Source organism: Mastomys coucha, unplaced genomic scaffold, assembly GCF_008632895.1.
Source record: "Mastomys coucha isolate ucsf_1 unplaced genomic scaffold, UCSF_Mcou_1 pScaffold5, whole genome shotgun sequence".
In the NCBI taxonomy this organism is placed as follows: domain Eukaryota; kingdom Metazoa; phylum Chordata; class Mammalia; order Rodentia; family Muridae; genus Mastomys; species Mastomys coucha.
The window spans coordinates 111,880,612-111,896,612 of record NW_022196911.1 but is presented as its reverse complement, the minus strand read 5'-3'; the positions used below and the strand labels follow the sequence as shown (position 1 = coordinate 111,896,612).

The following is a 16,001-nucleotide window of genomic DNA, read 5'->3' as shown; positions in this document are numbered from 1 at the left end:
AGGGAGAAGAGAAAAGAAAAGAAGAGAAAAGAAAAGGAAAAAGAAAAAGAGAAAGAAAAAGGAAAAGAAAAAGACCTGGTGCCTCAGAGGTTAAGAGCACTGGGTGATCTTTAAGGGGACCCAGGTTCAATTTAGCACTTACATGGCAGTTCACAACTGTCTATAATTCCAGTTACAGAGATTCAACACCCTCACACGGGCATACATGCAGGCAAAACACCAAAGCACATAAAATAAAAATAAATAAAAGAAAAATAACTCTTTCAAACGTCAAAGGCATTAATTACAAGAGAAATACACTGTTGCTTTCCAAAGAGGCAGCTATTAAAGGATTTAGCTATTGAGCACTTCTGCCACCAGGTGGCGGTGATATGTATTGCAAGATCTAGGAAGTCAATTTGACCTGACTTCTCAGAGAAATGAATCCTGCTTTAGCAAAAAAAATGCCAAGTGCCCTGTGGCATCCTAAGAATCAGTTTTCAGAGAAACAAAATCCTCCCGTGGTCTCTCTGCATCTCCATGTTGCCCTGGGATGGACAGGTGTTCAGAATGTTTTAAACTGGAGTTTCCGCTCCATTCTTTCATTCACTCTTGAGTATTACTGAGATCCTAGCTTTAGAGCAGGTGCCATCCACTTCTCAGCCAAAGTCGCAATCATGGCAGCTTTCTTGTGACTAAGACGACTGCTCAGTGGCTGCTAGTTCCTCTGTGATTAACTGTGACCCCGAGCTTCGGGCACTACCAGATGCAGCAGGCAAACTCCTAATGCAGAGATGGGCACAGCCAGGCTTGCTTCTCAGGGAGATCACCACCGTAAGTGCTCCCATCAGGCACAAAGCCTAGACACTCCAAGGTGGACAGTGCTTTCAGCAGCAGAACAGGTGCTTGGCAGTGCTCCCCTCTTAGTGCCAGAGGCAGTCCAAGGTCGGGAAATGACAACAGCCATCGAATCTGCATCTAGCTCCCACCGGGACTCTCCTTTTAAGTTGCATACGATAAAGAGCAATCAGATCAACACAGCGCCCCAGAGACTCAAGGATGAGCACTGGAGCTGCACTTGAGACTCAGACTTAGACTGCGCGAAAACAGAAGGGTGGGGGAAAAAAACAGCGGTGAAACCGACAGATCCTGGTGTCAGGACACAGTCATCGCTCTGGGAAACTGCCCAGAGAGCAGACCCAGGCTCTCATAGAGCCTGGAGAGCTGGCTCAGTGGTTAAGAGCACCAACTGCTCTTCCAGAGGTCCTGAGTTCAATTCCCAGCAACCACATGGTGGCTCACAACCATCTGTAATGGGATCTGATGCCCTCTTCTGGTGTGTCTGAAGACAGCAACAGCGTACTCATATAAAATAAATTAATAAAAAAAGAAAGAATAACAAAAACACCCAAATAAGACTTTATGATAAAGCCATGTATGTCATGTGGAATCTTGGGCCAGAAAAAGTATATTAGAAAAAAAAAGAAGGTCATATGAATATGAATAACGACTGGCTAATGATGATGTATCAATACCAGCTCATTAATTATAGCAAATGAACCAGACAATGCAAGGAGTGAAAAAGTGAAGAATATGTGAGAACTCTTTTTTTTTTTTTTAGAGACAGGGTTTCTTTGAGCAGTCCTGGCTGTCCTGGAACTCACTCTGTAGACCAGGCTGGCCTGGAACTCAGAAATCCGCCTGCCTCTGCCTCCCAAGTGCTGGGATTAAAGGCATGCGCCACCACTGCCTGGCCATGTGAGAACTCTTTATCGTTGGACTTTTTTTCTTTTTCTTTCTTCTTTGCTGAGAAAGGGTCTTGAGTGGCTCAGAATCGGACCACTATGTGGCTGAAGGTGCTCTCGAGCTCCCTGTCTGCCTATCCCTACCTTCTGCGTGCTGGGGTTACAGGCACGGGTCATGACGCACTCTACCGAGTTATACTCCCAGTCTCGTTAAGTTTTCTCAACTTGCTATAAAATCAAAAGTTTATTTGGAACATGAAGAGATCTCTCTAAGGAGCATAGTCAGATGAAATATGTAGGTCCTGGACTGGATCCTAGTTACAAACCAACAATCAAAAACTGTCCTTTCGGGCCTGCAGGACGGCTCGATGGGTAAGGGCCCTTGCCATCAGGCTTCATGACCTGAGTTCCAAGCTTAGGAGCCACATGGTAGAGGAGCTTACTTACAAATTATCCTCTGAAAGCCAGGATGTGGACCAACCTCTAATCCCAGCACCCGTGAGGCAGAAAAGGTTCAGACCAGCCAGGACCCAGTGAGACCTCAAATGCCCCGTCCTTCCCCATTAATAAAAAAGAACTGTTCTTTAGGGTATGGCTAGGAAACTTTGCATAACTAAATATTACACAATCTTGGAATCTTCTTCTTCCAGTGCTGAGGACTGACCCACTGAACCTTAGGCACGTGGTACCTGCACCCTATTACAGGTCCTCCATCACTGAGCCGCATCCCAGCCCTGAAGTTACTCTTATGTTTTCTTTCTCAGTGTACCTAGGGTTCCTTTCGTACTATATGGGGAAAGGTTTTTTGTAAAAAAGGTATGTGCTGGAAGAATTTGTTTGTTCTTAAAATTCTAAACTTCAAGCCGGGCGTGGTGGCGCACGCCTTTGATCCCAGCACTTGGGAGGCAGAGGCAGGTGGATTTCTGAGTTTGAGGCCAGCCTGGTCTACAGAGTGAGCTCCAGGACAGCCAGGGCTATACAGAGAAACCCTGTCTCGGAAAACCAAAAATAAATAAATAAATAAATAAATAAATAAATAAATAAAAATCTAAACTTCTTCCCATGACCCAGATCCAAAGCCCCTCTGCCAACCTCTCTTTTTAACTCTGTTCCATCCGCCTCTTTACTTGAAATATCCCTAACACATCAGCCTTCCTCTAACAGCTTCCTGCTTAGGTTCTCTGTCTGTGATGCGGATACAGGATGGCTGAACTGGAAGCAGCGCCGCCTCCTATAGCTCCATCTGAGTTTGTTGTTTATTTCTACTTTGCTTGTTTACTCGACTCCTAGCTCCCCTTACAGAATACAATTCCCAACCTCTTCACCATCTCCCTAGAACCTCGGCCAATATCTTCCTCATAGAGTATCCAATAATAACTATCTATCATGGGGCAGAGGAGATGGCTCAGTGGGTAAAAGAGCTTGCCACACAAACCTGACGACCTGAGTTCGATGCCAGGAACCTACATAAGGAAACTAGACACAGCGGTGAGCATCTGGAACCCCAGCACTCTAAGGAGAGATGAGGTGTTAGACCAGCTGGAAGCTCATGGGTCAGCTATGGAGTACACTGGCCTATTCTGCAGACCCACGAGATCCTGCCTTAGCAACTGGGAGAACACAACAACAACAACAACAACAACAACAACTACTACTACTTTATTTTTTAGAGACAACATCTTATTTTGTAGCCCTAGATGGCTCAGAACTGAATACTTATTCTAGGCTGGCCTGGAACTCAGAAAGATCCACCCACCTCTGTCTTCAGAGTGCTGGGGATAAAAGGCTTGTGCTAGGTGAGAACTGACTTTTGAAAAATTTCATGCATACAGACTAGTGCACATGCATACCTACACTCATTCACACACACACACACATGCAAACACACACATATACAGCAAATTTAAAAGAGCCTTTCTTGAATAATTCAAATGGCCTTACAATAATCCCATTGTAACTGGGCAGTGGTGGCGAACGCCTTTAATCCCAGCACTCGGGAGGCAGAGACAGGTCGATTTCTGAGTTCGAGGCCAGCCCAATCTACAGAGTGAGTTCGAGGCCAGCCAGGGATATACAGAGAAACTCTGTCTTGAAAACACACACACACACAAATCCAATTGCAGGAGTCCTAAGCTACAAATTCCAAGTCACCTTTGCATCTCTTGAGCAAGCTCCAAACCTCTTTCAAAGAGGCTTCACCCCATTTCCTTGCTTATTATCTCTTTTCTAAGAGGATGGAAAGACACGAAGAGCTAGTAGTGACTTCCAGACTAGTTTGGAATGAGCTGTGACCTGGACAATATGTGGAGGAGGAGGTGGTCCACACATGAGAGGTCTGCCCTAGCACATGAGATTCCTTCCCAAAGACTAGTTTATTTAGTATCCCACGATGGCCCCAAGTCGCGGCAATTCTCCTGCTTCAGCCTCCCACAATGCTGGTTTTACAGGCGAGTGGCATCTTGCCTGACTCAAGTCGCTCTAGTCCGTTACCGGGGTGAGGGGTCGGGTGGGGGGACCAGCCTAACTCTTACCAATAGCAAACTTGATTAGGGTTTCATTCTCTTCTGACAGAGAATCAAGGAATAAGTCCAGGACTTGTAGTTGCCGTAGGTACTGGTAGTTGCCCGGGTCATAAGCGAAGTTGGCAAGGTTGGCGAGGACTTGCTCCTTGGCGTCTGCAATGGGAAGCGGCACTGGGGTCGGGACTGGGCGGCTGCTGCCGTCAGAGCCCTGCTGGGTCCCTCGTGCCCACCCTACACCTCTCACCTTGGCTCTCGGTCTCCTGGAACTCCGTGACCAGCGCCTGCAGGTAGCCTAGCCGCCCGACGTGGGGGTCGATCTTGGGTTTCTGTGCCATGGCTGGGGCGGCAGAGCTGGGAGGTGGGGTCGCCTGGATCCTGACCTGACCCGGCGGCGACAGAGCGGCAGCAAACCCAGTCTTGTCCTAAGACCGCGGTCTGCAGTGATTGGCAGCTGGGGGTGCGCTGTGGGGATGGCCAGGGGTCTCAGGATCTGTCAGAGCCGAGTTTGAAGACCAAAATTCAACCCGGGTGAGACGCCCGGGCTTTTTGGAACCGAAGGCACGCCCCTCACCGCGCTGTCCACACCGCTTCCGGACTCGGGGCGGAAGTCGCCCTAGCCCCGCCCCAGGAAACGGGGTGGGCGGGATCAGGGCGGGGTCGGGCGTGGTTACTGGGCGCCTCCAGGGCTTCCGCCTGAGGTCTAGAGCTGGAGGCTTTAACCAACAGCTTCGCGCCTGTGGTAGGGATGCGTAGGAGAGAGGAAGGGAGAGAGGAGGGGAAGGGGAGAAAAGGAGAGAGGAGGGGAAGGGGAGAAAAGGAGGGAGGAGGGGAAGGGGAGGAAAGGAGGGAGAGAACGATGGATGGAGTGACAGCTCGGCAGACGGATCTTAAGGTCATCTAGACATGGTGGTAGTTTAATCCCAGAGTTTAAGAACAGCCTAGTCTACAAGGAAAGCCAGGGCTACATGGCAAGACCCGTCAAACCCAAAATCTTTTTTTTTTTTTTTTCGAGACAAGGTTTCTCTGTATAGCCCTGGCTGACCTGGAACTTACTCTGTAGACCAGGCTGGCCTCGAACTCAGAAATCTGCCTACCTCTGCCTCCCAAGTGCTGGGATTAAAGGTGTGTGCCACCACTGCCTGGCCAAAAACAAAATCTTAGGGTCACAAGGAGCATCAGGAAGGATGCTAGCTTTGCCATGCTGCCATGGAGGTGGAGGATGTAGGCAGTAAGGGTTTTTTTAGGACAAGGTTCAGGGGTCGTGAACTTAGCTCTGTGTTTGGTACCAAGGACCTGAATCACAGCAGAATGGTTTGTGCACTTCACCTTTCCCTGGCTCCCACCTCTGGGGTTCAAGTCCCTGTGATCAATCCATTCCCAGGCTGGCCTTGAACTCAGAGATCCCCCTGCCTCTGCCTCCCAAGTGCTGGGATTAAAGGCGTGCGCCACCACGGCCAGGCTGAAGCAAGAGTTTTAACCTTAGTTTGGGTACTTGAGTGCTAAGGTTGCTCCGTGAGAGCTCTGTGCCTTTTAGGTTTTCTAGTCTGGCTTCTTACATCTTAGCTCAAGATGGCCAAGTGTCTGACTAGTCAGAGCATCAAAGACCTGGGGACCAGGATTCCAGTACAGGGGCTGTAGAGATGGCTCAGCGGGTAAGAGCATTGACTATTCTTCCAAAGGTCCTGAGTTCAAATCCCAGCAACCACATGGTGGCTCACAACCATCTGTAGTGAGATCTGACGCCCTCTTCTGATGTGTCTGAAAACAGCTACAGTGTACTTACATATAATAAGTAAATCTTTGGGTTGGAGTGAGCAGAGGTCCTGAGTTTAATTCCCACCAACCGCCCAATGGGTCACAACCATCTGTACAGCCACAGTGTACTCATATACATAAAATAAATCCAAGAGAGAGAAAGAGAGAGAGAGAGAGAGAGAGAGAGAGAGAGAGAGAGAGAGAGAAATTCCGGAACAAACACTTTACAGATTCCCCTCAAAATCTTCCAGGGATGGTCCAAAGCAGTTCCTAGCTACAAAAGAGTAGACCTTGCTTCCATCTTCCATCTTGTCTCCAAGCCCCAGGCTCCAGAGAGCTGGGACCACAGCACTGCTGGGCATGAGTGAGGCTGGAGATTGAATTTGATGTATGTGACTAAGCTACATTCAGATTCTCATTTCTTCTGTTTGTTGCCCATCGATTAATGCCTTTATTACCAGCCGGGCAGTGGTGGCGCACGCCTTTAATCCCAGCACTTGGGAGGCAGAGGCAGTCGGATTTCTGAACTTGAGACCAGCCTGGTCTACAGAGTGGGTTCCAGGACAGCCAGGGCTACACAGAGAAACCCTGTCTCGGGGGGTGGGGTGGGGTGGGGGAAGGTCTTGGCATTTGCCCCTCCAGGTAGAAACTATGCCTGGGGATCAAGCTCAGTTCTGAGTTGGGATCAGGAAAGCAGTGGGGGGCATTAGACATAGAGGCAGACTTTCCAGTTGGAAGATAAGGTCTCATACAGGCCTCCAATTTTTTTTTCAATTAACATTTATTTGTGTGTGTCTGTGCGCGCGTGCCACAGAACAACTTGCGGTAGTGGGGCCTCTCCTTCCCCGTGTGGGTTCCAGGAGTCAAACTCAAGTTGTTGGCATGACAGCAAGCCCCTTTACCTACTCAGCCATCTCCGCCCAAGGTCTAAGAGACAGTGAACATAATGCCCAAAACGACTCAGCAAGCGCACTGCTGCAGTACTTCCTTTTGGCCATGAGGGGGCACTCGCGACAGCACCTTAGAGGAGCCGGAATAACACTAAAGATGCTTATTCATGCCAGATGGACTTGTGGAGGAGGAAGGCTGGCGTCAGTCATGAAAATAAAATCATTTTTCCTGATAAGGTTTTCTTGCTGGAGCCTGGTTGTGCCTGAACCAACAAACAAGCCCAAGAAGTTCCTGCCAGGCTGGGGGAATGGAGGTAACCTACTCAGGCCTGCTTTCCTCATGACCCTGGAGCTGGGGAATGTTTTTGCATAAAATTCAGACTGTTTCCCCATTCCCTGGAGCACCCTGCTGGGTCAAAGCCTTAAGTGATGAGCTCTGAGACCAGCACCAGAAGCGTGTGTGTGTGTGTGTGTGTGTGTGTGTGTGTGTGTGTGTGTACATGGACATAGCTCCAGGCCATGGGCTCAGGCTAGCAGCAGCAGCTGACTTAGCCAGTTACTTACTGCCTTGGGGGTTGATACCTCCAACACATCCTGGAGAAAGGGGAACCTCAGAGGCCAAGAGCAGAGCACAGACTACCGTTTGCATATATAGGCCCAGGTTTTGTTTTTTTTTTCTTAAGTTACCTAGCCTGCCTTCTTGTCTCCTGGTTAGTCCAAGGTCTGCCTTCCCCTACGTGGCTACAGAGTCCGGTAAAAGAGAAGATTCTGGCTTAGGCCCTGTTCCGTGGCTGAAGACTCTTCAGTCTATATAACTTCTGAGACCCGATCAAGAGGGCTCCTTCCAGGACAGCAGAGAAGTTTCTTTCCCTGATCTCTGCAGAGGTGTCAGGACCAGTGTTCCCTCAAACAGCCCATTAGTACCAATCTTGTACCAAGGCCAACTTCTCCCCCTGGTCCTTCATCTGTGCCTCCACTATGGCTCCAGTTAGCATGAGACTCTCAGCCTCTCGAAGCAGCACCCTTAATTAACCTTCCTGACCTGATGGGGTCAGGGTTGGTTATTTGGGAAGAAAAGAGGACTAAGTTATGTTCTTGGAAGAAAGGCAAATTCTTCGAAATAGTCTGAGGCCAAGAAGGACAAAGACAGTCGACATGGGAAGGCTGGATGAGAAGCCCCAAAGTGTTGGGTTGTAGGACCAGCTGGGTAGAGCCAGTGCAAGGCAGCTAGCCATGAGTGCTTCATGCAAGACTCAGACCAATCTTTGTGGGACCCGAAGACGAAATCCAGGAAGGCCCACTTGTACACCCTACTTCCTGGAAGGAGGGTTTCTCCCACTGACTTCAGAGCTTAGAGCCAGGCCATATGCAACCTCTGGAGTTCAGACATTGGTCATAGAGATGTTTTTAGGGTACGGTTGCTTCTTGGCACTGTCCTTGTCTTCTGAGGTAAGATCATGTGTTGAGGTAATCTCTGAGGTGGGATCCTCCATCTTGGCTTGCCCATCTTGCTTCAGCGTCTTCTTCTCTGCGGCATAGAAGCCCACACCCATGAAAAGAGAGCCTGAGAGGAGGAAGCCGCTCGACATGTAGAAAACATAGCTGAAGTCGTTGTTGGTCTTGTCCAGTAGCCATCCTGGGGGACAGAGAACAAGTTAATCTGCCATGTAAGCTCTAAAGGCTTGTGCATCTGAGGAGGGTGGAGATTTTAGTTTTGTTTCCACCTCTCCCCCCCTCCCCCCCCCAAGGTAAGCCTCAACAGTTTTGGGTTTTGTTGTTGTTGTTGTTTTGTTTGTTTGGTTTGGTTTTTGGAGACAGGGTTTCTCTGTGTATCTGTGAAATCGTGGCTGGCACCTGGGAAGTGCACAATCGGTACTTGTGGGGTAAAAGGAGGGAGCAGACACTTAGCCTCCAGCCTAGGCAGATGTCCTCCCCAGGAGGGACCCTAAGGGCCTGTCTACCTTGGAGGCAGGGAAAACAGACAGAAGGGCTGGTGGAATCCAAGCCTTTTGCTCAGCCTAACCCTGCCTCAGGCCCTAACCCTATCTCTTTCTGGATTATTTGGGACTCATTTGCTTTCAGGGCTTCCTTGGAGACTGGAACTCAAATTTAGGAAAAAGGCTCACTGACCGGGGAGAGGGGGCACATCTTTAATCCCAGCACAAAGGTGGATCTCTGAGTTCTAGGACAGCCTAATCTACACAGAGAAACCCTGACTTGAGGAACCAACCAACCAAGCAGACAACAACAAAAACCCTCCCACAGCTGAGCTTCAAGGTCTGACCACAGTGACCGCCACAACATTTCCTTGCTGACTCCCAGTGACACCAGACTGGGCGGAAGGTCCTTCTCTCTGCTGTGCAGTAGTCTTCCCTACTGGTCTTACAAATTCTGCTTGCTTCCTTCCAAACCCGAATCCCTACACACATTCCCTCCTGCCTTCCCCCGCCCCGGAAGGTAAATTGCAACAGTGTAGTTTGTTTGTTTTTTGGTTTGGTTTGGTTTTGGTTTTTTGAGACAGGATTTCTCTGTGTGGCAGTGCACTCTGCAACTGGCAGGATGGCGCATGCTCTCTTCTGCACCTTGTAGTTGGCATTCTTGCTCAGGGAAGAATAGTGATTTTTCCTGGGACTCACAGGTGGGAATTAGGAGAGCCAGGGTGTTAATTCCAGTTAACACAGCCTCTTACCACCATGCTTCGCTGACAGGAGCAGAGCTCCAGACAAGGAGAAGACAGATTCATGTAGCCTGGAGTGCAAGGTTTTTCTCTTTCTCTCCTTCCTTACATGAATGAGTAGTTTATCTTCATGTATGTGTATGTGCCACATGTATGTGGTACCCACGGAGACTAGTGGTAGGCATTGATGCCTCTAAAACTGGAGTTACAGATGACTGTGAGCCACTCCGTGGGTGCTAGGAACCAAACTCAGGTCCTCTGTAAGAGCGAAAGAGATACCTCTGAGCCACCTCTCTGGTCCCTCCCTCCCTTGAAACAAGATGTATTTATTTTATGTATAAGATTGTTTTGCCTGCATGTATGTAAGTATACTGTGATGGCCTGAAGGGGGCGCTGTATTCCAAGGAGCTGGAGTTATATGAACAATTGTGAACCACGGCGTGGGTGCTGGGAATGAACCTGGGTCCTCTATAGCAAGTATTCTTTGCTCCCTTCCCCCTCTGTCTCTCTCTCTCTCTGATATAAGATTAAGACAGGGTCTCATATAGCCCAGATTGGCTCCCAACTTGCTATGTAGTCAAAGATCTTTCTGTCTCCATTTCCCAACAGGCAGAATTACAGGCCTGTACCACAATGCCTGGCCAAGCAAATAACACGCAGTAGCATGGTCACTGAGTTGCTGGGGACAGGGTAGGATCACGGATTCCAAGACCCTTGTGACAATGGTACACTGGGCTCAAATCTGACCAGATGGTCTCCTTTGCCCAACCTATACAGGCCCCACTTGGGCATGCCTGGCTGCCCTCCCTCCCAGGCTCTCACCAGCCATTGGTGGAGAGATGAGAGAAGCCACGCCACACAGGACGCTGAAGAAGCCCAGGGCACTGGGGAACCGATCCATCGGGACAATGTCCATTAGAACCTGGAAGATGAGGATCCCAGTTCCACACATGGACAGGCTGAACAACAGGGAATAGCCCAGGAGCACCCAGAAGTCTGCCGACACTGTGCAGATTAGGTTGGTGAGCCCGTTGATGAAGATCGCTGTGGCAAACAGGTACTTCCGGTAGGCGGCCAAGCTCTTCCTGCCTGCCAGCAGCCCTGCCCCTGGTCGCAAGAAGATGTTGCAGAAGCCGATAACAGATATGAGCATGGCTGCCCAGTATTCATCTATCCCATGATTCATAGCGTATGGCACCAGGAAGGTATGTGGTAGCGAAAGACCCAGAATCATCCAGGTCGCACCCATGACGTATATGCAGAAGGACATATTGTGCCGAAGGATGTCAAAGGCCAGGTGGTACTGGATGCTTGAGACACATGTTCCCAGGCAGCTGCGTGTAGGTATCTTGGGAGGTAGAAGGGGATCTTCTTTGGGCTCAGGTCCCACATTGGTGGCAACAGGCCTCAGCATGGCTCCACATACACAACAGTGGAGAAAGATGGCACCGAAGATGAGGAAGGCTCCTCTCCAGCCCAGGGTTTCCAGAAGATATCGGGCCAGCAGGGGCCAGAGGGTGACGCCCATGGAGATTCCTATGGAGGCCAGTGCATTGGCTAGTGGCCGCCGGCGGACAAAATACAAGCCCACTACCGTGACGCTCGACTGGAAGCTGAAACTCATGCCCAGGCCTGCAGTGCGAGAGGGGACACCAGCTCAGGGACTCAGTGGGACTTTCCACCTCTGCATGGAATAGGGGTCTTGGATCATGTTCCATGTCTGTCTCCTTTGGCCCTAGGACAGACACACTTCCAAGTTTCATGATGGAAGATACCTGACCAACTCCCATCTCACCTGACTCCTCCTCCCAGCTCCCCTCTGCAAACACTACAATGACCTTAACCCTTCCTTCTCTCTCTTCCTTCCTTCCTTCCTTCTTTCCTTCCCTCCACTCCCTCTTTTCCTTCTTCCCCCTCTCTTTCTTTTTTTCCCTAAAGATTTATTTTATATTTGTGAGTACACTGTCGCGTCAGACAAAGCAGAAGAGGGCATCAGATCCCATTAGAGATGGTTGTGAGCCACCATGTGGTTGCTGGGAATTGAACTCAGGACCTCTAGCAGAGCAGTCAGTGCTCTTAACCACTGAGCCATCTCTCTAGACCTCTCTCTCTCTCTCTTTCTCTCTCTCTCTCTCTCTCTCTCTCTCTATATATATATATCCCTCCCTTCCTTTCTCTTTCTTTCTCTCTCCCTCCCTCCCTTCCTTTCTCTTTCTCTCTTTCTCTCTTTCTTTCTTCCTTTCTCTCTCTCTCTTTCTTTCTTTCTTTCTTTCTTCCTTTCTTTCTCTCTTTCTTTCTTTCAGAGCCAGGTATTATTGTGCTGAATGACTTTCATCCCAGAACTCAGGAGGCAGAGGCCTGTAATCCCAGGGCAGCCTGGTCTTCACAGTGAGTTCTAGGCTGACCAGGGCTACATAGTGATAACTTGTCTCAGAACATTTTTTTGAGTTACTCATTTTATGTGAATAAGTGTTTTGCCTGCATGTGTGTATATGTACCATGTTCATGTCTGATACCTGTGGAGGTCAGAAGAGGACATAGGATCTTCTGGAACTAGAGTTGCAGATAGTTTTGAGCCACCATGTGGGTCCCAGGAACTGAACCCAGGTCCTCTGCAAGAGCAACAAGTGCTCTTAACTGCCGATCCCCCTCTTTAGCCCCTAGATTTATTTTTATTTTAATTATGTGTGTGTGGCTATGCATGTATGTATGCATCTATGTATGTACAAGTATGTGTATATGCATGCGTGTATACATATGTGCGCATGCATCTGTGTGTGTCCCACTGCTATGCTACTACAGCATGTTCACTCGCTCGCCTGCCCTCGAGGCGGCCATTTCGTCCTTCTGTGCTCCAACCTCTCTCCTATCTCCTCGCTCAGCCATCTGTCAGGACAGAGGCCCACCCAGGCCTTCAGGGGTTAACTTCCTATTCCTGGTCTTCAGTCTGTCTCCTCAAGTTCTCCATCTTGTATCATTCTTCCCCCTCCCTACTGGCCTGTTCTTTGTGGTGGCCAATGAACCCTGGAGGCTATTCAGGCACAGCTCTGTGAGTCTGAAGCCAGCCTGGTCTACATAACCAGTTCCAAACCAGCAGCGAGGGGTACCATGTCCAAAAAAAAGGGAGAGGGGCTTGTCTCAAAAACACAATCATAAGCAAAACAACAAATAAACATTCCCAGTGCACGCCTTTAATCCCAGCACTTGGGAGGCAGAGGCAGGTGGATTTCTGAGTTCGAGGCCAGCCTGGTCTACAGAGTGAGCTGTAGACCAGGACAGCCAGGGCTACAGAGAAACCCTGTCTCAAAAAACCAAAAAAAAAAAAAAAAAAAAAAAAAAAAAACCCAAAAAAAAAACCCAAAAAACAAAAAACAAATAAACATTCCTCAAAATGCAAACAAAAAAAAATTCTCTTAACACTCCAATGTCTGGTTACTGGTCCATTTCGCTGCTTCTTTTACACAGGGGCTGCAGATGTATCACTGGGAGAGGGCAGATGTAACCTGCCTAAGGCTCTGGGTTTGAATCCTAGAACCAGGAAGGGAAGGAAATGGATGTGGTACACATCTGTAATCCCAGCACTCGGGAAGCTGGGACAGGAGACTTGCTATGAGTTCAAAGCCAGGCTGAAGGACAAAAGTGAGACCCTGTTTAAACCCTTCCAACAAAGTATGAACAAAGTGGGAGAAAGAAACAGAAAGGGGGAGGGGGAAGAGGGAGGGGAGGATGAAAAGAGGACTAGAGGGAGGAGGGGAGGGAGGCAGAGGGACAGAGGGGAATGTTGGGTCCCAGCCTCCTTTCTTGTACATCCTGTCCTCCATTGGGGATCAAAGAAGGCTAGGCAAGTGCTATGCGCAAGCACAATCTTTTTTTTTTTATTATTTTTTTTTATTTTGGTTTTTCTCTGTATAGCCCTGGCTGTCCTGGAACTCACTCTGTAGACCAGGCTGACCTCGAACTCAGAAATCTGCCTGCCTCTGCCTCCCAAGTGCTGGGATTAAAGGCGTGCGCCACCACCACCCGGCACAAGCATAACCTTCATCCCTTCTGTCCACTGCTGAAATGAACTTATTCCTTCCATAGCGTGACCTGTACCATCCACACCTCAGTGCTGAAGGGCAAGCATGGCCCTGGTCCCCCCTACCCCTCCAACCACCCTCACCCCCATCCCTGCCATCGCTCAGCACGATGCTTCCCCCACTCTCCTGAAAACTGTTCTGACCATCGGCTTCCGGCTTCCGGTGCTCTTCTTTCTGGCTGACCTTTCCTCTGCTCTCCTCAGCTGTCACCTGAAATCCCCCAGAGGCAGCAGGGATTCCTCATCTCGTCATTTGGTTCCCATTTGTCTCCTGAGTCCTGAGCTACCTGGTCGTCTCTCTCTCCCTGGGACCTTAGCCTGTCTAAGCCTGAGACTCACATCGCTTCCAAACCCAGTCCTCTTGTCCTCCCACCACAGCGGATCGGATTGTGACTCCATCCTTCAAGTGACTTTGTGGCTGTCTTGACTCGGAGTGCCCTGGATTATTTTAACCCTTCATTCTGAGCCCAGACTTTTCTACACTTCTTATCATCCCACCCTGTTCAAACTGTGGCCCCTGGGACCTGGATGTGTCTTGCCTGCTCCATCACCCCAGGGTCACCAGAGCCAGAGTGATAACTTTAGTCCCTGAGGTAATGTCACTCATCACTGACTGAACTCAACTGGCTTCTCATCTCAGTACAAAGCTATTTATAAATTAATGTCGCAGTAGGCCTCTGCCCTACCTCTTGGCCCCTTGATCCTACATCTCTAGCCTATGACTATTTTCTCCTCTGTGTATGTTTGTGTGTGTATGTGTGTGTATCTGTGTGTGTGTGTGTATATGTGTGTATCTATGTGAGTATGTATGTGTATGTGTGTGTGTGTATGTGTGTGAGTACATGTGTGTATGTGTGTGTATGTGTGTGTATATGTGTGTATGTATGTGAGTATATGTGTGTATGTATGTGTATGTATGTGAGTATGTGTGTGTGAGTATGTGTATGTGTGTGTATGTGTGTGAATACATGTGTATATGTGTGTGAGTACATGTTGTATATGTGTGTGTATATGTGTGTATGTATGTGAGTATATGTGTATATGTGTGTGAGTACATGTGTATATGTGTGTGAGTATGTATGTGTATGTATATGTGTGTATGTGTGTGTGTGTATGTGTGTGAGTATATGTGTGTGAGAGTATGTGTGTGTATGTATGTGAGTATGTGTATGTGTGTGTGCATGTGTACTTGTACCTCACTGTCAAGTGTCATCCCTTGGTGCCACGTACCTTATTTTGAGACAGTCTTTCACTGGCCTAAAACACACCAAGCAGCCAGGCTGGCCAGCCAGGGAGCCCTAGGGATAGACCTGGCTCCACCTCTTCAGCACTGGGATTAGAAGATGGACCAAAATGCTTGACATCTTTAGGTGAGTTCTGGAGGATTGAACTTAGATCCCTGAACCCACAAGATACGTACTTAACCAACTGCCTTGGACCACAGAGATTTTTATGCTTGTTCCTCTCCCTACCTGGACCGCTCTTCCTCAGACAGCCTCATTCTCTCCCCGCCAGTGTTTTGTTTGCTATGGATTTAATAAGTGTCCCTGAAAAGCTCACACAGTACTGGGTGTGGTGGCAAATGTCTTTAATCCCAGCACCCCGCAAGCAGAGAAAAGTGGATCTCTGGGTTGAGGTCAGCCTGTTCTATAGGGCTACATAAAGAAACCCTGTCTTGAAAACCCAAAAATTGGGGGCTGGAGAGATGGCTCAGTGGTTAAGAGCACTGACTGCTCTTCCAGAGATCCTGAGTTCAAATCCCAGCAACCACATGGTGGCTCACAGCCATCTGTAATGGAATCTGATGCCCTCTTCTGGTGTGTCTGAAGACAGAGACAGTGTACTCACATACATTAAATAAATATATAAATAAATAAATCTTAAAAAAAGAAAGAAAGAAAAAGATAATCCAAACAAACAAACAGAATATTCTCATCCCAAAGTCTTGGTTCCCAGTGCAGAGCTGTTGGCAGAGTGAAAATTTTAAGGCATGGGCCTTGGGACTGGAGGTAATAGTCAGTGGTCAAGAGCACCGGCTGCTCTTCCAGGGCCTTGGGCTCAAGCCCCAGCCTCCATGTGGTGCTTTACTACTCTCTGTAACTTCAGTTCTAGGAGATCTAATGCTCTAATTTTGGCCTTCTAGGGGAACCAGACATGAGTGTAACGTACAGACATACATACTGGCACACATAAAATGAAAATAAATAAATATATTTTTTAATTAAACAAAAGAGAGAGTTGGGGCTTCATGGGAGTCCTTTGGGGCAGTGGTGTACGTCCTCAGTATTGGGACCCCCTGTCCTTTCTCTCTCTTACTTCCTGACCATGCAGTGGGACCCCCTGTCCTTTCTCTCT

The 16,001-nt window shown here is 48.7% G+C and overlaps 2 protein-coding genes across 3 annotated transcripts in view; both read right to left on the bottom strand.

The window, feature by feature from the left end:
* Armc7 (armadillo repeat containing 7) overlaps positions 1–4,859 on the bottom strand; it is a 10,367-nt gene extending 5,508 nt beyond the window's left edge. The window contains exons 1-2 of one of the 2 annotated variants that reach the window (XM_031352896.1): positions 4,491–4,859; positions 4,256–4,399 (exon numbers count right to left, since the gene is read on the bottom strand). In XM_031352896.1, coding sequence (XP_031208756.1) covers positions 4,256–4,399; positions 4,491–4,581 — 235 coding nt within the window. In that variant the 5' untranslated portion in view covers positions 4,582–4,859. The remainder of the gene's footprint in view (positions 1–4,255; positions 4,400–4,490) is intronic. The other variant, XM_031352897.1, reaches the window with a different exon arrangement.
* Positions 4,860–7,539: 2,680 nt separating this feature from the next.
* Slc16a5 (solute carrier family 16 member 5) overlaps positions 7,540–16,001 on the bottom strand; it is a 12,291-nt gene continuing 3,829 nt past the window's right edge. Inside the window, exons 3-4 of the mRNA XM_031352898.1 lie at positions 10,391–11,200; positions 7,540–8,527 (exon numbers count right to left, since the gene is read on the bottom strand). Of these exons, the coding sequence (XP_031208758.1) occupies positions 8,274–8,527; positions 10,391–11,200 (1,064 nt within the window). The 3' untranslated portion in view covers positions 7,540–8,273. The remainder of the gene's footprint in view (positions 8,528–10,390; positions 11,201–16,001) is intronic.